General features: G+C 43.8%; 1 protein-coding gene across 1 annotated transcript; it reads right to left on the bottom strand.

Moving 5' to 3' along the window:
* Positions 1-4,908: 4,908 nt before the first annotated feature.
* Cops7b (COP9 signalosome subunit 7B) lies at positions 4,909-26,133 on the bottom strand. Its single transcript, XM_034521820.2, is given in 9 exon segments — positions 4,909-6,122; positions 9,568-9,673; positions 11,042-11,244; positions 13,686-13,774; positions 16,263-16,338; positions 19,658-19,835; positions 21,814-21,836; positions 21,839-22,033; positions 25,945-26,133. Coding segments are annotated over 9 exon segments (1,155 nt in total). The 5' UTR covers positions 26,071-26,133; the 3' UTR covers positions 4,909-5,963.
* Positions 26,134-26,365: the final 232 nt, after the last annotated feature.

The raw sequence follows: 26,365 nt of genomic DNA on the forward strand, positions 1-26,365 counted from the left end.
AGTGTGATGTGGAAGTGTAGTCCAAATAAACTCTTTCCTCTCTCAAGCTGCTCTTGGTCATGGTGTCTCATCCCAGTCACAAAGGAGATTTTGTGTCTGTTCATTCATTTTAATTATGTGTGTATGTGTGGGTTTCTGCACATGAATGCAGTGCCCATGAAGGCCAGTAGAGGGTGTTGATTCCCTGGAGTTACAGGCAGCTGCAGCCAGCTGACAGGGTGCTGAGAACTGAACTTGGGGACTCTCCGAGAGCAGAATGTGCTCCTAACTTCCATCTCTAGGGTCCCTAAACAACTCAGCAGTAACTGAGTTTAGCACATATACAGAGAGAAACTGGGCTGTTGGCTTCAGCTTTTGTGGGGGTGCCCAATCATTAGCAGACAACTTTAAACTAAAACATGGAAACTTTAAACTAAAACAACATATTAAGAGAAGAAAGAGAAGTATGCAGAACCTGGTTGACAACTCCTCAGCTTGTTTATACTCAAGACCTAAACCCAGGCCTTGACCTCCACCATCAACAGTTTCTCAGGACTCAGCCCAGGACTTCAAACCCCACAGAAATGTAGTTAAAGACCAGGCCCAGGTCATACCTGGTATGATGGTTTGTACATGGTTGGTCCAGGGAGTGGCACTATTAGGAGATGTGGCCTTGTTGGAGGTGTGTCACTGTGGGCATGGACTTTAAGACCCTCATCCTAGTTGCCCAGAAGCCAGTCTTCTCCTTGCTGCCTTCATAACAAGAGGTGGAACTCTCAGCTCCTCCAGCCCCATGTCTGACTGAATGCTGCCATGCTCCTGCCTTGATAATAATGGACTGAACCTCTGAACATGTAAGCCAGCTCCAATTAAATGCTACCCTTTCGAACAGTTGCCTTGGTCATGGTGTCTGCTCACAGCAGTAAAACCCTAACTATGATACCTGGGTATAAATCCAGCTTCACCACAATATCACAATGTTTTGTGTTCTCATTAGTAAGCAGACATTTTAACAGTCGTCACCGAGCAATGACATGCAGCTCCCCACTGCAGTGAGCATGCATGTACTAGCTGGTTGACATGAGAAAGCTTAAGTACTGTCACTCGTTCACTTCGAGATGAGGCCCCAGTGAACGTTTCCTGGCAAAAGCAAGTGGTTCTGGTAATTACTGTAATCCCCAGTAAAGCTATACCCTGAAGCTCCAGGGAACCTCAGAAGCCACCTCCACCCACCCTGACCAGCCCATCTGCACTGCTTTGCTTTGGTGTACTTTGCTCTGCATGGCTTGTCCTCCCTGATTTAACTGGCAAGTACTCATTCACAAAGCCAACCTTACTAAGGAGAATCACTTCTCTGCACCTTGTTCTGCTCCTGTTACCTGCATGACCCTCTCGGGAAGTACTTGTCCCCCTGCAAAGTGTGGCTCTTGGAAGGCAGACTGTGTGCTGTGTTTACATCTGCAGTAGCCTGTCTGTGTCCACGGTGCCCTGTATCTATATCCACAGTACTCTGTATTTATGTCTGCAGCACCCTGTGTCTGTCTGTGTCTGCAGTAGCCTATGAGGTGCTCGGCATCCAAGGCTTTCCTGAATCTGAGCAGTCTGGTCAGGGTGGGTGGAGGTGGCTTCTGAGGTTCCCTGAAGCTTCAGGATATAGCTTTACTGGGGATTATAGTAATTACCAGAACCACTTGCCTTTGCCAGAAAACTTTCACTGGGGCCTCACAGTGAGCGAGTGGTACTACTTAAGCTTTCTCAGGTCAACCAGCTAGTACGTGCATGCTCACTGCAGTGGGAAGCTGCATGTCAGTGCTCGGTGACGACTGTTAAAATGTCTGCTTGTATGCAGTCCAGACTGGGCTCGAACTCGGAGATCCACGGACCTTCCAAGTGCTAAAATTAGAGGTGTGTGCCACTAAGTCTGTCTTTTTTAAAGTAAATTTCAGAATGTGTGTGTGCGTGCCCAAGTGCAGGCCTACATGCCATGGGGTGCCTGTGTTGGCCAGGGAACAAATTGAAGGAGTCAGCACTGTATGTGTGTCCAGAACAGACGTGACCACAAGCAGCCTTCCCTATTTTTAATTTCTTGATTGCCTTATCTCATGAATAAATTATGATCATTCATCTCTTTCCAGAAAAATGTTCATTTAAATTGACATTTAAATTAATGGTCCTAAGCTTCTCTGGTCCTCTTTGCATATTTGTCCTTAACTGGTTTGATGGGTATTTTTCCTTTTTGTTTTATATATTTAAAAAAGCTTGGATTTGTAATTTTGACTTGGCAGTTTATTTCTACTCATCTATAATTTCTTTCCATCTACTCGGTTGTTGTTTTGAGGAAGTCTCATACATATAGCCCAGGCTTGCCTGGAGCTCATTATGTAACTCAGGCTAGCCCTAAGCTAGTCTCCTACATCATTCTGAGTGCAGGGGTTACAAGCATCAACCCCCACAGTTGGCTTCCCTCTACGTTTGTAATCTTATATGTCCTGACCTTCAGCTGCATTCCTAGCACATAATGTATACCCAATAAGGATGCTGGTGAGCCAGTTTTCAGTCCCTCAAGTGGCAAGGGAGGTAGGAAAAGAATTGGTTCAAACAATAAAGATGCAACTCAAGATGTGGTTGAATCAAATACAGTACAGGAACGAACTAAGGATAAACCTCAAATTCTCAATCAGGTAAAGACTATTATAAACTGTATTGTGTCTAAATTCATTTTGAAGGCCTCCCCCCATAGTGAGTGTATTAAAATGGGACCTATGAGGAGGAAAGAGTAAACTGAGATCATGAAGGAAGAACTCCATCTGTATACACTGAGAAAAGGTCCTCTGAGGACAGAGAAGACATGAGGACAACCGTCTGCACACAAAGGATGTAGGCCTTGAGAGAAATCGATCTTGCCAACACAATGACCTTGGACTCACAGCCTCCAGAACTGTGAGAAAATTGATTCTGTTGTTTAAGACACATGGCCTGAGGTCTTTTGTTATGGCAACCACAAGAAACTTGGATGGGTAACACCATTTATTGACAACACATGGGGAAATGGCCAACTGGCTGTGTTTCTCATGTTGAATAGTCACAGATGGAGAGCTGGGTGTTAGAGGTGAAACTGGAGCCATGGGAGTGAGTCACACAACCTATGGAGGACGTGTACAAGCACAGGTAGGCCACACTGGACCCCTAGCAAGCAGAGACAATGGAGTCTGTGTCAGAGTTGGAACCTGCAATGTGCTCTCCACCCCGAGGGCTTGTCATTTGATCCAGAGCCGTGGAAAAGCAGTGAGACGAAGCCTGGCTGGAGGGAAAAGGTGTGTCTTGTCCCAGGCCCTTCCTTTCATTTTCTTCACAGCTGCCTAGAAATAAGCAGTTCAGCTCCACCATGATGCTCAGCCCACCACGGCCCAGAAACAATGGAGACCAGGGACCATTAACTGAAGCTTCCTATTTTCTCAAGTTATTTCTGTCATAGCAACAGGAAGCAACTGACACATCCCAGAAGAACTTTGACGGCTGGCAGAGAAACACAAGAAAGGCCTGGGGTATCAGTGCCATGAGAGCTGAGAGAACACTCATCAGTGCTAACTGGTCAGAAAGCTAGAGGTCAATGGTTCCTAGATGAGAAAGAGAACGCAGAGGGAGAGGAGAAGGTGGCTGCTCCCGGGCAGGTGTCGATGAGGCGGAAGCAGAGAGAGAAACGGCAGGCAAGTGTCAAGAAGCCTGCTTGTTAAAAACAGAAAAAGCTGGTGGCTAGAAAGGGACATTGAATCCAGAAAGGATCTCCCTGAAATATAAAATTTTTCGTCACAGTCAGGCACTGGAGATGGAAGATGCAGAAATATAAGAAATGGTGGGGTGGAGAAAAACTGGCACAGGGAGAGAAACTGAACTCACACAGAACCTCTCATCACAGTAAGAACAAAGGAGGCTAGAACAGCTGTGTTTTCCTGGCCAATGCTCTTGGGTGGATCTCTGGGTTCGAGGCCAGCCTGGTCTAGAGTGAGTTCCAGGACAGCCAGGGCTACACAGAGCCCTGTCTTGGAAAAAAATAAAATAAAAAGATAAACAACCCGCATTTCAAAATTAGCTTGCCAGTTAACCTTGGAGAGGAGGATGAACGTATCTTGCTCCCATGTGTTCCTGCCTGGGGTCTAGAGAGCAGTGGGGAAAATATCTACGAGGCTGGGAGGTGCCTACATCTTGTAAGAAGTACTTGTTTACCAAACTTACCCAAAACATATCCTGTTAGAAAGAAATATCAATACCCACAAAGCTCTGGTAGGAAATCAATGTTGGCATGGGCTTCATCCCCAAGATGCCTCCAAGACCCTAGTAATGAACTTCAGTGAGGATATAGAATGCAGGGAGTGCCACATTTATTTAACAACAGAACCCCTCTTCCACAGAGCATGTGATCTGGGGATTCATCAAACACACTTTGGGAATCAAACTTAACCTATGGTTAGGCATAGTGTTATATGGGCATATGGACCAGCATAAAAGGAAAACAAGAATACTTTAACACTGGATCAACCCACTTTTTAACCATGCCACTAAAAGAGCATCACATTCCTCTGAACCCCCCAAATTACTGCCCTCCAAACCCACCGCTGGACACCCCATATTCCACAATCACATATGTCAAATCTACATTTTTTTCTTTTTTTTTTTTTCCCTAAAATGTGCTTTTTCAAACTCAATGATGTTTAAATCAGTATAGGGCCTCCATCTCCCCTTAGAAAACAAACTACACACACATACACACAAACCTATCCCTCTACCCTCCCAACCACCCACCCACACCCCCCCACCTCACCCCACAAACACACATAATCCCCCTACCCACACACACACACACACACACACCCTCTAACTAAGTGAGAAATCCCCGGCGATTATACTATAACAAATATTGACACAAAGGGAGAAAAAAGCATGTTGAAATGTATTAGAATCAACCTGTACAAAAAAAAAAATTAAAATATAACCTGAAACTGTTCAAGTTCAGAAAGTCTAGTCAAGTCCTTTTCTCTGGCCAGGAGTGGAGTATGGTGTCATCAGAGGGCTCTGGGTCGCCAGCCAAGGAGGGCGGGAAGGAAGGAGAAAGCAGCAGCAATGGTCCTTCGCCAGTCTGAGGGGCTTCGGCACCACCACTCCTACCCCAGGGGCAGCCAGGAGACATGAAAGATCTCAGGAGAGCAAATGTTGGCAGACAATCCCAGTGGGCAGCTGGGCCTAAATGCCAAATCAAGGCTGAGCAGTCAGAGACAGCAGGAAGAGTAGCCAGCAGAGGACACCAAGCTAGGAGAAACACCTTCTGCTGCCCACAGACCCAAGCAGCCTCCACTGGTATCAGACACCAGGGGTTAGTCAGCCCAGTGCCCCAACTTGATGAGAGATCCTGGCTGGGGTTAAGAGGCTGAAAACCCAAAGGTTTAGTAAACATAGCCCAGCACCACATCCCCTCCATGGCCTGAACTGGCACTGCCAACAGGGGTAAGGCAGGAGAGGGGACAATGTGCTACCTGGCTAGACACTTGCACCATTGTGGGTACTGTGGTACATGGGGCTGGAGAAGGAAGGCCCCCCTTCACTCAGAGAGGAGCCACCTCCACAGTCATCCCTCGGGGCTGGGTAAACTGCCTCCAGCTTATGACCAGCCTGACAAAATGACAGGGAGCAAAAGAACAACTGGGAGGGAGGTAGCCCATCACAGAAACAAGGACCCCTGCAGGGAAGCCGGGCAGTGTTAAACCCTGTTAGGATGGCATCCGTTGAGCCCCTGAGTCTGAAGGGAGCAACTAGGAAAAGAGGCAAGGGAGGAGCAATCATTTTCCGCAATGGTACCAATGGATGGGGAGGTACTGGTGAGGGGAGGGCAGATCTGGAACTCACTGCAGTTAGAGAGGGACGGAATAGGCCCTGGGTGTCCCCTCCCGACCTGACCCAGGCCTGCTGAGTGCCAGCTGCCCCAGCCAGCCCTAGTGGCGGCTGGAGACCAGACCTTTCACTTTGGACATCTTCTTAGTGGGTTGCCTCTGCTCAGTATGGGGGGGACACTCCCGTTCAGCCAGCTGCTGCTCCATTTCCTGAGCTGAGGAGGATGCTGTTGCTTTGAGTGTCTTCTTAATGTTGCTAACCTGGAGGGAGAAACAAAACTTGTGTGACCTACCTGTTCATACCTGAAACTCACTGAGTCCTGTTCTAAGTGTAAGGACCACCCAGAGAAGCAGCCCAAATCTTCCATAACAAAATCTAAAATGATATTCAAAACCCAGAGACAGACAGCAGACTGCTCACAGATAAGTCGAAAGAATTTCAGCAAAAACACGGGACTAGGAGCCGGGAAATGGTTCCTGAGGCCATTGGAGGAGGAGGGCACTGGGTCCCTGGAGCTTGAGTTATAGGTAGTTATGAGTCCCCCAGGGTGCTGTGAACTGAGTCCTCTGGTAGAACAGGAAGCTCTCTTACCTACTGCTGAGCCACCTTCCCAGCCCATGTGTTTATAATGTAAGTAGTGTTTGGTACTAGTATAAACAGTCTACTATTTACTGCTGCATGCGCTGGGAGCGTCCTTCATTGTGAGGAACATGGTCTTAGAGTGAGCTTTCTAGATCAAAATGGATGCATATTTTATACTGAATCAGTATCATTATGTAAATTGACCATTCCATTCTTAAATGACTTGAACCTGAAATGTTTCAATGTTTTTCAGGATTTGGGGATAGATTTTACTGATTTATAAGTTTCTTTAGATTGGAACCGAAGAGACAGCTTAGCAGTTAAGAGCACTTTTTGATCTTGCAGAGGAACTTAGTTCAGTTCCCAGTACCCATATCTGACAACTCACAGGGATCTGACATCCTTTTCTGGACTCCTCAGGCACCCAAATATATGTGGCATAGACTCATAGACACACAATATACACATAAATAAAATAAAGTAAGCTGGGCATGCCTTTAATCTCAGCACTTGGAAGGCAGAGGCTGGATCTCTATGAGTTTGAGGACAGCCTGGTCTACAGATCAAGTTCCAGGACAGCCAACACTAAACAGAAAAACTCTGTCTGGAAAAAAAAAAACAAAAGAAAAAAAAAGTAAAAAAAAAAATCTCTTTTTTAAATGTCTTTGGCAAGGCATGGTGGCACATACCTTTAATCCTAACACTGGGAGACAGGGACAGGAAGTTCTCTGTGAGTTCAAGGCTAACCTGGTCTACATAGTGAGCTCCAGTAAGTAAATAAATAAATAAATAAATAGTCTTTTAATAAAAGCCAGAACTCTGCTTTTTAAAAAAAAAAAAAAAAAATCAACTAGTAGGCTAAGCAATAGCACACAGGCAGCAAAGTGCTTACCACACAAGCACAAGGACCTGAGTTTTATCTTTATACACAATGCCAAGCACAGAGCTTTATAATCCCAGTGTCTAGTGTCTGGTGGCACACAGGCAGATTCCTGGGTTTCACTGACCAGCTTACTTGGAGAGGTCGAGGCCAATGAGAGACCCAGTTTAAAAAAAAAAAAAAAAAAAAAAGTAGAGTACCCAAGGAATGCCATCTGAGGCTGTTCTCTGGTATCCACAGGCACCTACAGACCTATGCACCTGGACACAAAAATACACACACACCGAGGGAGACAGACAACAAACAGAACGACAATGACAACTAGTGCTTCTGCCAGGCAGTACAGGATTGAGTGTGGTTGCCCACCTAAACTAGTCAAACCTACTTTAGCCTCCAAGACTTGAAGGTATCTAGTCCCCCCCACCCATTTGGTAACAAGTACTCCCACAAATGTGTCTTCTTTCACATAAATCTGAACAGGGTCATTCTTCCTCAAAGGACTGGCCTATAGGCTATCTCTGTCCCACCTCCTCACCCAAGTAACCTAGGGTTTGTAGAACTCTTCAAAGCATAGGGCCCAGGAACACTCCAGTGGGCTGCAGCACTTGTTAATAAAACTGTAGCCTGGTAATATTAGAGACCCTAAAAACGAGCAGGAAACACAAGAGCTCCCCAGGGTAGGAAGGTGCCTTTGGGGAGGAAACAGGGGAGAAGACAGGGCAGGTGTGGGAGACAGACAGGCATGCTGATAGGTAAGATAGTGCCAGCACTCCAGAGGCTGAGCAGGGAAGGTAGAAAGCCTTGAAGCCTGCTTGGGCCTGGGCTGAATTTTGAAAAGTAAGCAAAAGCAAAAAAAAAAGCAAACAGAAATCAAGCCCAAAGGAAATGCTACAGAGATGTGAGAAATGATGAAGATTGCTCTCTATGAGGTACCCAAGAGACATGGTTTTAGCAGACTGTAACAACTCCTGAGGGATTTTTGACACCATAAAAAAATAACACTCTTGCTCTATTACCTAAGTAGGGTGGAATACAGCCTATTTTGTGAACGTGTAACAATAGCTATATATTAACATCCCACAAAACACCAGACAGAGGCACATTCAAATGTAAAGAAAAACAGATTCCAAAAGCAAATGTAATGAAAGGGGCTTGGTGGAGCTGCAAGCCTAGTCCCTTTCCCTGCAGAGTGCCTGCTCAGAGACACTGCGAAGCCTGGGAAGGCTGCTGCTGTTTTATGTCTCCCCAGGTACACTGAACTATACTTAATAATGGTTTTCTATAAAAGGCTAATATGAGAGACTTCTCAGGCAATTTGTCATAGGGCTGACTGAACTCAGGGAGGCTCTAGAAGGCACAACTCACAGAAAATTGTTGTTCTAGGATTTGGAAGAAAAACATCAAGTTTCTCCCCTCTGAGAACAACAATGTAATTTAAAGACAAATGAGGAAAGAAATGTAGCTCACCTACTCATTGAGAAAATGGTTATAATGTAGGCCAAGTGTAACAGAAGCAAGGCCACAGGAGGGTATGACTCAGTTACCTCTGTAGAGATGTGGTGTTCAGACGAGCATGCAGTTAGCCCCTCAAGTATGGCTCGGAGGCGATCAGCACCTGCTCATGGTTCCAGACAATGAACAAAGCCCTGAGTCCTGCCTTGTCTACATCAGTGTGTTAAGACTTTTCTAGAAGGCCAGTAGGGAATGTATCATTTTAACTGGTACAGCAGAGGTGACCTGGTCTCTTCCACAGATTTATTTCAAATTGTAATAGTTTTTGGTATTTTATGCATGTGTATGTGTGTGTGCCTGAATGTACATCTGTGTACATGTGCACGTAAGAGCCCATGGATGCCAGGAGGAGGCACTGGATCCTGGAACTGGAGTTTCGGGTGATTGTGAGCTGCCATGTGAGTCCCGAGAACCAAGCCTAGGTCCTCTGTAAAAGGAGTGAGTCCACTTAACCGCTGCCAAGTCAGCTCTCCAGCTCCCTTCTACTTTTAACACACAGTACCAACATTTCTTTTCCTCAGTAGCTGCAACAGAATTCGTCCAGTGAAGGTACGTGCATTTACACTCTAAGCCCTCTCACTCTCTGCTAACTCCCTATATTCCAGTACTAAACCTAAGGCATTTACCGGCTGTTTGTTATATTCACACCAAAGCAATGACAACACGATGGCACTGCAAACTAATTCTAGGCACACCCTGAGGAGAGGAACAAACGCTCCCTTTCTCTTTACCTCGGCTTCCACCTGCTGCTGAGTCCGGTGGTGGTTCTCTTTGTACTGGTTGGCTCTCAGAACTTGCTGTTCAATGCCCAAGAGAACTGCCTCACAGCCGTCACACCTGCAATGGAAAAACCCAGCCCTGAGCTGCAGTGAAGCCCAGGTAGTCTCCTGCAGGCTCGGGACCTCCTGCACAAACCCTTCTAGCACTTTATGGGACTTCCTTTAGCACGCCATACCCCCCCCCAGGTGGTCGTGTTGGTCCCCTCCTGCCTTCCAAACAAAGTCATCTAAATATGTAACACAGGCCAAGTATCACTAACTGATCCCTTCCCACAAAAGAAACAATAAATGTTCTATTTTAGAGATTGCCTTTTTCTCAGAACTTAAAGTTATTTTCTAGTTAACAATCACTTCTCCCTGGGCTTGGTGATGCACACCTTTAATCCCAGCACTCAGGAAGCAGAAGCAGAAGCACACACACACACACACACACACACACAAATCTGGGTGTGGTAGTACTTGGGAGGCAGCTGGACAAACCTTGACTTTAAGGCAAACCTGGAATGCATAGTTATAGTTAGTTTGAGGCAAGCCTGGGCTATAGGAACAAGGCCTGTTTTGAGAAAACAACAGCAGCAAGTTCCCATCTCTCAGCACAAAGCTGCCCACCCTGCCTGATGACATACAGCATCCCACACACTGAGGTGGGAACAATCTCCTCACTCTCAGTAATGCTCTTCCCTTCAAAAGTTCTTCAGCTTCCCTAAGATGCTGTTTCATAAGCTCCAGATCACTTAAACAGTTCATAACAAATCCTTATAGAACACATAATCAATTTTGCAAGCATCAAATTCCACTAAAATAAGAATATACTCAAAAGTCTCAGTTCTTTTTACTAAATTCATTTATTCATTTCACGGGGGCGGGGAAGGATAAGGAGATAAATTCTCCAACTGGCCTCCAATTCATAATCTTTCTGCCTCAGCGTCCTGAGTGCTAGGATTGGGGTTACAGGCATGTACCTCCACACCCAGCTGCTTCAACTGTCAAATATTCTATGCAACAGTCTTCAAAAGCCCATTTACTGTTATATTCCTCACAATGTTTCACCAGCATTAACTAGCTCAACATGCTGTTGACAAACACTAACTTCCTCAACTTGGCCAAACTGAGCTTATGTTTAGAAGGTGTGGATTTACTGCCACACAGCCAGAGTGCAGAGACTCTACCTGTAACTCCACATGAATATTTTATAGCCACTGTTAAACAGCCCAGCTGCTATTGAAGTCAATTTTACAAGCTAGGCACCAGGAATCTTTCCAGGCTTCCTAATGCCGCACAGCTGTAATCACAAATGCAGCCCCACTCTGTCTCAGTGTCCAAAGACCCCGGCTTTGGCTGTTTCAAGCTCACTTATGAAGGTTACAGTGCTGCAGAGAGAGGCACAAAGGACATACTAGATGCTCCCTTCATCTCCCAGCCTCACCACTCATGCAAGGTCTTGACAATGTTATTGATATCTTTCTTCCGGATGTCACGGCCAATGCAGAAATCCACTTCCAGGAGCTGATTTCGCTGGTCCAGCTTGCCCTGGATGATGTCAGTGTAGACAGCCTCAATGATAAGGTCTTCTAGTTCCCTGAGATTCCTCATCTCCAGGTCCTTCAGCAGCACAGAGTAGGGGATACACTGTGGGCAGGTCATATGACAGTTCTAAAAACCATTTTGCAAGCATTGAAAAAATTTTCAAGTATTACCTACACAGACAACAACTGTCTCTCTGTGCTTAAGCAATGCAGGCCAGTGGTAATCACCAATATCTGAGATAATAAGAGAAGGGTAGACTGTAGAACCTGTGACACCCAACAGGATCCTGCAGCACCCAAGGAGGTATCTTTCAAGTTCTCTATGTCCTAGACTTCACCCAGCTCTCAGCTGCCACATCCACACTCTTACAGATGCTGAACACTCCTTCCAGAGTGAAGAGAAATATCAGTATGTGCTACACTGCCACCTTCTGGAAGCCTGCAGACTTTGCATAAAATGCTGAATGGTTACAAGCCTCAAACACTGACACTGGATAGTTCACCCAGAAGAGGCATGGCAAAACAAAACAGAACACAACAACAACCAATCACAGGTTATCCTCAAGTGTGTGCTTGTTTCTCAGACTCTTGCAACCAATATCAAATTTCCAACAACAGCCCTGTACCAACGACTAAAATGAACAGAGCATCTAATAACCTACATTCGACAAACCCTGAGCTGTCAGCTCTAGTTTAGAAATAAACTGACTACATAAGCAGAAACAGACAAGAGAGGAGGTGAGCACAGAGGAGAGGAGAGCACAGAGGAGAGCACAGAGGTGAGCACAGAAGAGAGGAGAGCACAGAGGAGAGGAGAGCACAGAGGAGAGGAGAGCACAGAGGTGAGCACAGAAGAGAGCACAGAGGTGAGCACAGAAGAGAGGAGAGCACAGAGGTGAGCACAGAGGAGAGAAGAGCACAGAGGTGAGCACAGAGGAGAGGAGAGCACAGAGGTGAGCACAGAGGAGAGGAGAGCACAGAGGTGAGGAGAGCACAGAGGAGAGGAGAGCACAGAGGTGAGCACAGAGGAGAGGAGAGCACAGAGGTGAGCACAGAAGAAAACAGCAATCCTACCCAGAAGAGTTTCTGGGGATTAAATCATGCTCTCTAGGGTGGTGGATGTGTGTAAAATGATAGGCTACATAAGAAGAAAATAGTCCTATTCTTTTCCAGGATTGAGACCATGATTAGGAAAAGAAAAAGGTCCTTGTGTCCCCATTCCGCAAGAAAATAGGGCTGACTCAGGCTACAGGAACAGCACAGTAGTGGCGCACCACACAAGCACACATGAGGCACTGAGTTCCAATCTCTGAGTTTATCTCCAGAACAACAGAGGGAGGAAAGGAGAAAAATAGGGAGAAAGGAACCTCTCACCTAAAATATTTGGTGACAACCAGAAATTTGTGATTAGATCAGGTAACAGTATTTTAGCAGCTAAAAGACAATCAAGGAACAAACATACAACTCTTAATCACATAGAGATGCAAACGTTTTAAAGCTCACAGAAACAGACACAGGTAAGGAAGAGGTGAGAGCCCAAACCAACTACAAATGCGTGGAGTCTGGCCCCTCTTTGTTAAAAGCTGTAAGCTACTGGCTGCAGGCTTCCTCTAGATCAGCTGGGCAGAGAACCTGCAGGTGTGCTGTGAGACCTTACAGCTTAGGACCTCATGTTAGCGTATGAAAATTAAATAAATAAAAACAAAGTGAGCAGATGAGGCAAAAAATGCAATTAACCCTGAAGATCACAAAGAAATCACAAAGATGAGGAATCTACCTCTCTGGGATAGAGGTTGTGGCTCGGGGATAAAGAGTATTTCCCTAACATGCACAAGCCTGGAATTTAATCCCCGCTATCACAAAATAAGCTAAAGTCCACTCAGCCCAAAATAGCACGTCCTTTCTCCTGCATGAGTATAATTACTTGTGCACTAGGAGATTCAGGAAGTTGCTAGTAAGAGACTAGGATTCAGGAAGTTGCTAACTAGCTGAAAGAAGCCTTACTTCCTACAGATGTGGTGTGATACATCTGTAACCCTCATGTGGGAGGCTGAGGTAGGACGGCCATGAGTGTAAGGTCAACCTGTGCTACACAGTGAGTTGAGAATAGCCTATGAATACATAGTGAGTCTGTATACCCATGACAAAAACAGTCAAAAAGAGACATTTGCTGTATGAAGATGTATGAACTTACAGGGGTGCCCCTGCCTGAGTGCTGGGATGAAAGGTGTGCGCCACCACCACCCAGGTAAAAAGATGCATCTTTTAAAAGCATTTAAATAGCAGGCCCCTCTTAATATGGCAAAGTGCTTTCCCTGCATGAAGTTCCACAGCATGGCAGAAAAGAGATCTGCTGAATCAGTCACTGCTGGGCTTTCTTTTCCAAAACAGAACAGGGAGTGACTGTCCACACATTTTAATTATGTTTTTATCTGCCAAGGACACTTCAAGCATTTAAGATAAGACTAGCTGCAAGTTCTTTCACTGATGCCAACGAGACACTTGAGCTGTTCAGATGAAGACAAGAAAGGTCTGAGACAGTACCTTCATTCTTGATGCCAAACTCACGATGGTAAGATGCTTCAGCTTGTTCTGCTGAGCTGCACTCAGTGCTGGCAGGCTCTCCTTGTTGGCTGTTCAGTCCCACCCACCACAAAAATCAAGACACAAAATAAAATTAGGATTTATTTTTATGATAAACTCATCAACTCCCCCACAAAATCTACTACTAGATCACTGTCATGACTGTGCACTTGCTCACGCGCTCACTCACCAGCCCTTCTTTAGCAGGCCCTACCTTCTCTGGAAGATCATGTGCTTCCAAAAAGCAGAGACTCGGGAGTTTAGCATCAAAGCAAGGCATGAACAAACAAAACAACATGGCCAACTAACTTAATGGACTCCATCTTGATGGTTGTGGGGTGACACAACCTGTCGTCAGGGTTAGTTTGGTTTGGATAATTGTTGCTAAAGGGTCTTATGTAACACAGGGTGACCTTAAACTCCTCATCCACTACTTTAAGCTGGAATTAAAGGTGTGACCCACTGTGCCCAGCCCAAGTCTTACAATCAGATGTTGCAATAGCTATAAATGCAAAGGTAAAACTACCAGAACAGACAGGCAGAGGACAAGGAAGACAAAAAGAAAAGGCTAAAGGAAGAGAAGAAGAAAAGAGGACAGAGAAAGAGAAAGCAATCGGGAGATACAAAAATAAAAAGGTTTCATGGGAGAAAAGTTTAAGATGAACCTTGAGGATGAGCAAAACCTTTAGTCCTGACACTAATGATCACAGTAGTAGCTACATGACAGCACAGCAGATGCACTCACATATGCACACATGCAGCTCACCCTCAGAGCCACTCACCAGACAGAGTTCAAATGTCCTCAGCCTCTTAACCATCATTCTGGATTCCAAAAACTGAATTTTTCTGTTTATTTGTTGTTCCAGGACAGAGTTTCTCTGAGTAGCCCTGGCTGTCCTGGAACTCACTCTGTAGATCAGAAAGGCCTTGAACTCAGAGGTCCACCTGGGTGTGGTGGCACTTAGGGAGCAGAGTGGGGCAGATCTGAACGTAAGGCAAAGAGGCTAGAGAACGAGACCCTGCCTCAAAACAAAACAAAGTGAGTTTCCCCATTGCTCGGCACAAAGCTGCCCACTCTGCCTACTGACATACAGCATGCCATCAGCCTGTGTGGCATGCCTGCTTCTGCTGGGATTAAAGGCATGCGACACCACCGTCCAGCTGAATCCTTTTCTCCTAAGCATTATGTTGAAATGCATCAAGTGGCAATTCCTACCTTGAACTGAGAGTAGTGGGTTTTTTTTTTTTTTTATCTTACTTGTGAATATTCACTTTTTTTGTGGAAAAATTATAGATATGTTTAACTACAACTATTGCCTATATCCCATGGTTACATAAAAAGGTACATATACCACATTTCCTTTCTTTAAAAATATTACTATTTTCAATTCTGTGTGTGTGTCTGTGTGTGGGTATCTGCACATGTGTCCAGGTACCCCCAGAGGCCAGACGCATTAGACCCCTGGAACTGGAGTTACAGATGGCATTAAGGGGCTGCATGCAATTCTGGGAACTGAACTCCAGTTCTCTGTAGAAGAAGCATGTGCTCTTAATTGCTATCTCCTCAGCCCCATGTTACCTTTTAAAGTCCTCAAAATTCTAAATTCTTTTCCAATTTTCTTTAATATGACAATCTTATTTTGATAACAAGTTGGGCATTGTGGGTCATCCATACAATCTAAGCATATAATCAAAAAAAATGAAGCAGGTAAGTTTTGACTTCAAGACCAGCCTGTGCTATACATAACCCGGTCAACAAAGCAAAGCAAAACAATAAAAAAAAAAAGTGTGTGTGTGTGTGTGTGTGTGTGTGTGTGTGACACGCACACACACGCATAACACATGTAACACAATGTGCACTGTAGAGGTCAGGGGACAATGTGCAGTAATCAGTTCTCTCTTTCCACCATGTGGGTCCCAGGGACTGAACTCAGGTTGTCAGGGAGGCTTCATTTCAGGTGCTGAACCATCTCACCACCACCCCTCAAAGAAATAAAAATTCTGATAAAGTTTAAAATACTGAACTGACAGGTGTGGTGAAGCATGCCTTTACTTCCAGCACTTAGGAGAAAGAGGTAGGATAATCTCTGTGAGTTCAAGACCAGCCTGTTATATATAGTGAGTTCCATGGTGGCCAGGGCTACATAGTAAGACCCATCTCAATTTAAAAAAAAAAAAAAAAAAAAAAAAAAAAAAAAAAAAACAGCAAATTACTTTGCTAGTTAAATGCTCTACACTCGTTCTCAAGGCACCAATCTGGGAAATAAACAAGGGCTCTGTTCATAGATGTGTGCACGTATACACACACACACACACACACACACACACAGTCCCTATTTTACACCTAGGAAACTAAACAGTTATCAGGGAAATCATTTTATAAAGTTATAAAACTTTGGAGCACAGAAGATGGAGATACAGTCAAGTCAATACCTGGCTACCCTGCCCACATTCACACATTATAACCCAAAACTCAATCACCCTAAAACCAGCTCCAACAGTTAAGACAAGTCTTCTAAAGGATCTTAACCAACTCACCTAGGTAATCCGGGTATGTACCATAGGCAAACAGGTTCAGCAACTGTAAATAGGAAGCATTAGCTCCTTCTGCAAGCTGAGAAAAGAAAAGTTCAGTTCACCACACAACAAATTTCAACCAACCATGACAATATTCTAATGGAGGACATGTGACCAAATGCCAAAGATGTCATGGCCATTTTTTCTATACTATTTGATTAGGTAGTCTCTAAGGCCCTTTCCAATTCTGATTCTTGGTACAACATATCAGATGCTCAACTAGCTTCCTCCTTCCTTCTCTCCCTGTCGCTCTGTTTTGAGTTCACTCCACCAAAAAGATTTATGCACAAGAGGCAGTCCACATTTTCTCAGATCTCCCCTGCCTTAGAACAAATACTGATGGCTGGGAGAATCTTGCCTAGCCTGCACTTGGAGCTAGGTTCAGTCCCAGCACTGCATAAACTGGGCATGGTAGTTCAAGCCTGCAATTCCTCAGGAGGTGGATACAAGAGGATCAGGAGTTCAAAGTCATCCTCAGCTTCATACTGAGTTCAAAATCTGCCTGCACTACCTGAAAATGAAGCCTGTCTCAAATGAGAAAACAAGAGTGTGGTGATCCTGTCTATATGTCAACTCTGTATGAGTTTTGCTTGTTTGTTTTACTGTTGCTGCAGGATGTGTGTATGGTGTGTATGTGTGCTTGTGTATGCAGTGCACATGTGTAAAGTAACAGACAACTTTGTCAAGTCCGTTTTCTTCTCCCACCTTTATGAAGGCTCTCAGATCAGACTCTGGCCATCAGACTATGGCTCCTTTAGCCACTGGGCCATCCTGCCAGCCCCAAACTTAATATGTTGGCACCTACCATCAATCCCATCTGAACAAACTGTATGGCTAGTTCCAAGTTTTGGTACTATATATGAACTATTAACCCTGGAAATGTTAGTACAGTGTAGGGTGTGACAGAAAAGCTATACTGTAACAGTTATCAGCCTGAGCCAAATAAAAATGTTCATTAAATTACTTCTTTGATGCTGATGGCAGAAGACATCAATAGGAAAAATGCAAAGAGCAACTGAGTCACATTACACAGGCCAGTAATCCCTGCTACTTGTGAAGCTATGGAAGAGAGTAACTAGCTCAAGTTCAGTCTGAGTAACAGAAGAGGCACCAAGCCAGCTTGGGAAACTTAGAAAGATCCTGTCTCAAAATAAAAGTAAAAAGAGGGCTTGGACATAGTTCAGTGGCATAGCACCTGCTTAGCATGCAGAAGACTGTGGGTTCAATCCTCAGTAACACATACACACAATACCTCTTTCAACTTAACAAACTCCATAAAGCAAAACAGGAACAACACTGTTCAATTTTAGCAACTTTTTAAAAAAGTTCCAATAATTGCATCCATAATCAGAACACTGAAAAGCAACTAGCTTACTCCTGACTCACAACAAGAAAAACAAAAACTATGCACAGATAAAAGTGGTTCGTTAAGCAGCAGTAAGCACCAGTGTGAGTATGTTAGCATCCTTACATACCTCAAGCTTCCCTCTCAAGTTATCATCAACTTCCTCAAGTCCTGGGATCAGAGGGAAAGAGATTCAGTAAAGGCCACTGAATCCAGCCCCTACTTTTCACACAGATAACTAGAGTTAGCTGGAGTAGACTATTTTCTCTAGTGCAAACACTCCAAAAGTTGTTTGGCTGCCTAAGTCAGTAAGGTCTTGCCAGCTTGCTTTCACCCATTTCCTCTTAGGCAATCTTCAACAATCACAAAAACAACTACTTGGCATGTTATGTTCATTCAGATTTTCTCGAATCTGAAGAAACACTTATCATCTTTTCTATTGGAAAATGAGCCTAACTAAGCAGTGGCACACTCCTGTAATCCCAGCAGATGGTAGGTGGCAGCAGGAAGAGCAGAATCTAGGCCAACGTAGGAATCATGAGACTCAATCTCAAAAAAATAAGCCTAATTCACACATCTTCCTCAAAGAATTATTGAATTTTTACTGAAAGTCTGTATGTTCAGGCTATGTGCTCAGCTCAGAGCAGCAATGGCAAGTAGAGCCAACCTTACCGTCACAGACCTCCATATAACAAGCAGGAGTGACACAAAATAAAAATTTACAATTAACACAATAAAAATCAGGGGGGCTGGAGACATGGCTCAGCAGTTAAGAGCACTGACTGTTCTTCCAGGTCATGAGTTCAATTCCTAGCAACCACATGGTGGCTCACAACCATCTGTAATAGGATCCGATACTCTCTTCTGATGTGTCTGAAGACAGCTACAGTGTACATAAAACAAATATTTAAAAAAAAATAAAATAAAAACCAGGCTGGCTGGGAATGTGGCTCACTGGTACAGTGCTTGCCTACCATGCATGCATGAAGCCCCAGGTTCAATCACCAATACCTAATAAAACCAGATGTGATGGTGCACGCCTATAATCTCAGAACTTGATAGAGGAAGACTGGAAGTTCAGCATCATTTTCAGCTACATACTAAGTTTACAGCCACAACATAGATAAGATCCTGTGCATGCCCCCACTGCCCAAAATGTTTAAGTTGCTCCATTCCCATCTCTGGGCATCATAAGAAGATGAGCCATGTGTGATGTTCCATGTGGCCATAGGAACTCTAGTTTCCCAATCAAGAGAAATAAGCAAACAAATAGTACTGAGCCCAATAACCTGAACACACACCTCAGGTTAAAATTGGCTCTGAGATTGCTGAGGGCAATCATGTCATTGTGGCCATGAAGGTGAACTACCTAACAGATGCCAACCACATCCTATATGCAGACCACCACCACCAAGAACACCAGGGCCACCTTCAGCAGCATCCTACAAATGATTAGCAAGAAGTACCCAGGCCTAAATCAGTAGACATCGGTCATGCATACAGCCAGTGCCACCCTATATAGGCAAAGTGAAGACAGCCTGCCCCACCAACACACTGAAATCACCTGAGAACTCCTTCCAGTGTATACATATGTCTGCAGTTTTCTCAAAACAAATAAAGAAAACTCAAATGTCTAAAGTGACATTTGGAGGCTGAGAAGCACACACTGCTTTGCATCTCTTTGTTCCACCTGGCTACTAATGTACAATGACTGTAACCATCAAACACTTAGAACATTACTTTGTGTCAAGATCATTCAAACTTTCCTACTATCTTCTGGACTGCTAACAACTCAATCTAATTGATCCAAGTTCAAGAAAAATACTGAATAAAAGAACTCTAAGACATTATCCTTGATAATTCTCCTCCCCTGGCCCACAAATCCCCATCTTTCCATCAACAGGATACCAAACAAATCCACAAGGCTTCAGTGTTGACATTCACTGGAAACCTAGAGAAGCAAAACGGCATAACATAGAGAGGATAGAGAAACTGTGAAAACTATTCTTACCTCCTGAACATTGGCCAACTCCAGCAGTTCTCCAAAAACATAAACACCAGGAGCCTCCAGCACCTGGCTTATGAGAGTGGTGAGGGCTGAGCCACTGGTACCTTTGGCTAATAAAATAAACTGCTCCAAGAGGTTACTTGAGGGTTTCTGTTCACCTGCCATTCTCTGGTCTTGAGATCTGTCCAAAAGGAAAATGGGTCAGTCATCTACTACCTTCTCCTTTCCAAAGTGTGAATTTAAGCTGGTTCAGACACAAGGATATTTTAACCTCCGAATCTTCACACACACACACACACACACACACACACACACACACCAAAAACAAAAACAAAAAAAAAACCAAAAACTCCTAACTGAGATACAATAGCTACTTTGTGAGATGGACAGAATTCAGCCTGGAGTTAAAGATATTCTGTCCTCAATTCTAAAGTACACTTCCCTATCTTGTCACCTCAGAAGTATCACCTTCTAAGTCCATAAAGCTGACCAGGACACAAAGGAGTTTCTTTTTGTATGTTGTATATCTACCTACCTCACTTGCAGGCTTGGGTTAAGAGACAAAGAATACTACCCCACACAGAGGTAATTTTTGTGTCACTAGAATCCCACCTACAGACTGGCACAAATCAGAAACAGAGTGAAGCCAAGAGCCACACTTTATTTAATCAGAAACTCCATCTTGAGGGCTCCACAATAAAGAGATGCTTAGTATATCATACAAGGCACTAGGTTGCCCAGTAATGAAGTAAAACAACATCTAAGCAAAGGAAAGTGGTAAAAACTATTTACAAACTTAAGCAATGACAATTCATATCTAGAAAATACATTCTGTTTAAGTCAGGAAATGCATCTATTTGACCTCCTGATGATTCAGACATTTTAACAAACATGACTCCAGAACTTGGACTCCAGAAATCTTCATAACAAGAGATAACAATGCGATATTGTTTTATAATTAATTTATTTTATTTATGAAAGCATTTTGTCTACATGTATGAATGGGCAACAAGTGTATGCCTGGTGCCTAAGGAAGCCAGAGAGGGCATCAAATCCCCAGAGACTGGAGATACAGATGGTTGGAGCCATCATGTGGGTGTCGGTAATCAAACTCAGGTCCTTTAGAAGAGCAGCCCACGCTCTTAACTGCAGATCCATTTCTCCAACCCCCAATGCAGATACTGTACTGTCATATTCAAGATATTAGGTACAGAAGAATTCCTCAATTGTGTAATGCAAATAAATGCTGTGTATGAACTCTAAAGGAATCCCACATAAGACCTATCTTCCAGAAATGATAAACACTGAAAGAGTGTGACAAAATGAAAGAAAAGGGGGGTGTGAGTGAATGATGAAAAAAAAATGTCAAAGAATAGTTTTCTTGTGACAAGAAAGGCATTGTTTTCTTGTGGAGTTATGCACAACCCTTTCAGGATATTAAGAAAAGTAAGTATATTGCCTCAATTAGGGTTACTTAAGAAGGTCCTGTCAGAAACAGAAAAAGTGAAGTGCTAGAAGACAAAGAGTTCTGGGGGTGGGGGAGTGAATAAAGCTGAGGAAAGGAGGAGGAGAAAAGGAGAAAAAGACAGGTGAGGAGAAGACAGGAGAGAAGACTAAGTTAGAAAAGGAGAAAGAAAGCCTGGTCCCCACCCCAAACAGACACAACTAAAAAAACAGATGTGACTCTCAGCCGCGATACTAAGCATAAGTAGGATGGGAAGGAGATGGGGATGGGATGGGGAAAAGATCTCAACTTCAAGAACAAAGCAAGTGGGGATAGAGAGTGGATAGAATAAGATGATCAACGTTTTCTTCTGAAATGGGAGTCTCCTCAAAGAGACGGATAGGGGCGGAGTGAAGATGAATTCCCATCTCGGAAGGACGCTATTCTGAAGGACCAAAAAGGGTCAAAGGAGACAGCCTCTACCGGAAGGGGCAGACCGAGGGCAGCCACCGTGTGGAAGGTGACAGTCGCCTGCTAGAGTGGACATCAGGACTGGTGGTCTTGCTCCTAGCCACTAGCACAGAGTAAGGAGCCTCCAGGCGTCCTGCAACGGGGGCGGGGCGGCGTGGCCATCCGCTTTCTTGGGAACGCCTGCCGGAGAGAAGCTGAAAGTCCAGCCAAGGCCCGCGCGGCCTGCCCTCTTGCCTTTCCCTACCTGTCCCCGCCGACTCTCTTTTCTCTTCGCCGATGTCTCGGCCTCCCAGAGCCTGCCTGCAGGTTGTCAAGCTTCCATGATCCGCCCGGCGTCCGGCGCTTTTCTGTCTCCGCCGACCCGTCACCGGTGCTGTTCCCCCGGAAGCCTCCCACTGCTGCACTCGAGTTCCGCCTACACAATGTTCCCGCTCTGCTTTCGCCACCTCCCACCTAGATTGAGGCTGAGGAGGAAGAAGAAGGTCCCCTCAGGGTTGCAGCCCCAGAACTGGGAGGCAAGGCAAGTAAAACACGGGGCCTGAGGAGAGAAATGTGCCCTAGGTGATTCTTTTTCCAAATAGTAGCCGTCGTCATCACTATCCTGGGCCAAAACCCCACCCTTTTGACTAAAGTTTCCCTACAAGAGTGCCCTCAGGCAACTGCGGCTCCCCTGGGGTTCTAAAAAACAATAAGCCTAAAGCAACACTACTTAGTGAAGTATTCTAAATGACTAGTGTCCATATTTATCTTGTCAGGTTCTTATAAAACTATGACCTGTATAAAATATTCTCATTTTCCAGGTATGATAACTAAGGCTAACGGTGGCAATGTTGGAATCCAGGCTCTCTGAAGCCAAAGACGATATTCTTAACCACTATTCTGTAACTGTTTCTAAGCAGATGGAGACAGGAGAGATGGCTCAACAGTTAAGAGCCTGTACTGCTGCAGAGGACTCAGGTTATGTTGTCTGCAGCTACATGGCAGCTCACACCCATCTGGAAGTCCAGTTCCAGAGAAATCCAGTGCTGCCTTCTGACCTCATACACAACATTCACATAATGCACATATATACACTCGAGCACACACATACACATTAAAAATAAGTAAATCTTTCTTTAAATTTTAAGCAGTTGATGGGCTTCAAGACCACACATATACATTAAAAATAGATGAGTAAATCTTTCTTTAAAATTTTAAGCAGTTGCTGGGCCTAGAGAAGTGGCTCAGAAGATAAGAGCACTGGCTGTTCTTCCAGAGAACCTGAGTTCAATTCACAGCCCCCACATGGTAGCTTTCTACTGTCTATAACTCTAGTTCCAGGGGATCCAACACCCTCTTTCTGACTTTCAGGTGCCATACACATATGGTACACAAACATGCATGCAGGCAATACACCCATACACATAAAAATTTCTTAATTAAAAAAATGTTAAGCAGTTGAGTTGGGCCAACAATGAATAAGCAAATGTCTTTCATGGTATTACATTTGTACCCTTGGAAGATAGCAAAGAGCTGCCAAGAAATTAAATAATTAAGCAGATTTTTTTTTTTTTTTGGTTTTTCGAGACAGGGTTTCTCCGTGTAGCCCTGGCTGTCCTGGAACCCACTCTGTAGACCAGGCTGGCCTCGAACTCAGAAATCCACCTGCCTCTGCCTCCCAAGTGCTAGGATTAAAGGCGTGCGCCACCACCACCCGGCAGCAGATTTCTTCAGAGTGTATGCCACAGACTTTAGCATCTAGGAGTTGTAGTGAGAGCACTGGCTGCTCTTTGAAAGTATCTAGGTTCAAATCCCAGCACCCACATAGCAGCTCATAACATCAGTTCCAGGAAATCTGGGACGCTCTTCTGGCCTCTACAGACACCAGACATGCACATAGTGCAGTCATACATGCAGGCAAAGCACATATACACATAAAGTAAATAAGTATTTAAATACCATCTGTTAGGCCAAGTGGTGGTGCACACTCCTTTAATCCCAGCACTTGGGACGCAGACACAGGCAGATTTCTCTACTCTCCCTCCTCTAAGCCTTTTACAAAAACAAACAAACAAAAAAACAATGCCCTTCTCTATTTTCCTGTAAAAATTCTATTAACCATACACTCAATCATTCCTTAAATTCAATGAAAAGAGCAGATTAAGGTTTTTAAAAGACTATTATATTACATTAAAATTAATCATTTCTGGCCTGACAATGGTGGTACTCACCTTTGAACCCAGCACTCAGAAGGCAGAGACAAGCAGATATGAATTTGAGGCCACCCTAATCTGCAGAGTGAGTTCCAGGACAGCCAAGGCTACACAGGGAAACTGTCTCAAAAAAAAAAAAAAAAAAAAAAAAAAAAACCAAAAAAGAATAAATAAATATGTAAATATGTAAAAAAGGGATCTCTAAGGGACTGCACAAAGAACTACAAATCAGTAGGAAGACAAAAACCTAATTTCAAAAAGTGGGCAAACACCTTAAACAGCCACGTTGACAAGAAGACCATTCAAATAGGCAGTTAAGGTGGACAGCATCAGAAAAATAGAAATGCATACTTTAACAAAATACCACATTTAGATAGAATGACTAGAATTAAAAAGACATATGACAAATACCCAGGGTTAACAAGAATGAGCAGCAAGTAGAACTTTCCAACACAGCAGGCAAAAGACTCGGTCCTACGATCCCTTTGAAAAACTAGCACTATCTACTATCACTGATCATATGTATATTCTACAAGGTTAACAACTCTTTTCCTAAAATCTGTGCAACATGTCCACAAAAGGAAGCACACAAGAATGCCCACTTCATAATGTATCTGTTAATGATAAAACTCAGATATCCATCAACTTTCTAAGAGATGAACTGTGATTATACATACAACTTGCCAACAAGAAAATGGTACAAACACATGCCAGCCATATAGTATACATACTGCATAATCCCATTTAAGTGAAATCCACATACAAATTCAAACACAGATAAAATATCTAAATAGCCATAAAACCAGGAAACAAGTTGATTACCTCCAGATATGAGGATGCATTACTGATTGGGAAAGGGCATAGTAGGTGCTGGGAATGTTCTACTTCTTGATTTGGGTGGTACTGATGGGTGTATATATCTTCTCTCACTGAATGTATGGCACATCTCATTAACAAAGATAAGTCAGAATAAAATATTTAACATGAAGGAAAAATCCTCATCCTTTAAGTCAGAAGTTCTCAACCCTCCCAATGCTGCGACCCTTTAATAGAACTCTTCATGTTGTGGTGACCCCCCAAGCATAACATTGTTTCCATTGCTACTTCAGAACTGTAATGTTTCCACTGTATGAATCATAATGTAAATATTTTTGGAGATAGAGGTTTGGTCAAAGGGATTTTTGACCCACAATTTGAGAACCACTGATTTAAGTTCAAATGCCATTTCCACTATGAAGTTTTGCCAGCTGTTCAAGTCACTTCATCAGGACCTCTCAAGCATTCACCACTTGATTTTGACTAAAAGGCCAAGAAGTAATCCTCTGTGACATTCTAATGTCTTTTATGCCATTTATCAACTCCATCTCCCTAAACAGTTATGTATCTTCCAAATAACAGGGACATATCTTTCACTTAACTGTACTTGACCAAAACAAAAAAACAAAAACAAGGTTTGCTGAATTACTTAGAAGAAAAACAAAAAAAAAAAAAAACAAAAATGGGTGGGTGATCAAATGGGTGCAGTGGGAACAGAAACAGGAAAGACAGCCTGGGGAAGGACATGGGCATCTCCAAGGAAACGGAGGGTTAGACCAACTTTACCTACTTTCTGGGGAAAAAAAATCATTAAATGTCAACTTGAATGTCAAAAAACAAGTCAAAATAGCAAGACCTATCTAGACTGAGGATAAAGAACTGTCACACTAGCTTCTTTCAGGAAATCCACCAAATAAATGCTTTCCTATTCTCTGGGTGTTTCAACACTAGTTCGGAAAACTGTTCATTAAGGAGAAAAACAATCACATTGTCATGCTTCTAAAAATATCACCTCCCTAGAGTACTGTAGATACTACATGGCAGGTCAGTATACGTAAAGCAGATTTTAACTGTGTCAATTCGCTATGCTCTGTGGCCAGTCTCTGCCTCACCGAGCCTCTATTTCCTCGTATTTAAAAACAAAAGATAAAAAGATTGGATTGGCAAATTCTCTTAAGTCTTCCTGTACTGACACTGAGTATCTAATTTTTAGCTCTCCCAGTCCAAAGCAGAAATATAACATAAACCCTGCAAAACAAGTAAAAATGCACCCCAGACTAATAAATTAGCACTATTTGAGGAGGTCATTTTGTTCTATTATCTCTCATGGCTTAATCTGTGGTTTTGTTAGTTGTTTGCAGTCTTACCATGGTTTGCAGACTCCTGAGTTCCATGTAAACAGAAGTTAATTGTCGGTGGGCTGTCATGTCTCCGGGGTAAAAGAGTACCTTCCTGCTGGGTTTCAAGTAACAGAATTCAGAAACCAATCCCATAGAAGGATTCCAAATATGCGCACACTGCTCGGCACACTGGAACCTAAGTTAAAAAGACGGAGCGCATAGTATGCTGGGATTTGTAGTCCTTGGCCTCTAGTGGTGCGCTGGGATCGCCCTGCTCTTTGGGATGCTGGGAAATGTAGTTTCTGCCACCTTGTACAGTGCAGACTACCATAGTCTCATACCACTAGTATGCCCACGATGAGAGCAAGTTTCTCAAAAGTCTCTGAAGATTTCAAGCTACCGCTCCGCTGGGACAAACTCTAGGCAACAACACGAAAGAAAATTCTGT

The sequence above is a fragment of the Arvicanthis niloticus genome, chromosome 17 (genome assembly GCF_011762505.2).
Source record: "Arvicanthis niloticus isolate mArvNil1 chromosome 17, mArvNil1.pat.X, whole genome shotgun sequence".
Classification (NCBI taxonomy): Eukaryota; Metazoa; Chordata; class Mammalia; order Rodentia; family Muridae; genus Arvicanthis; species Arvicanthis niloticus.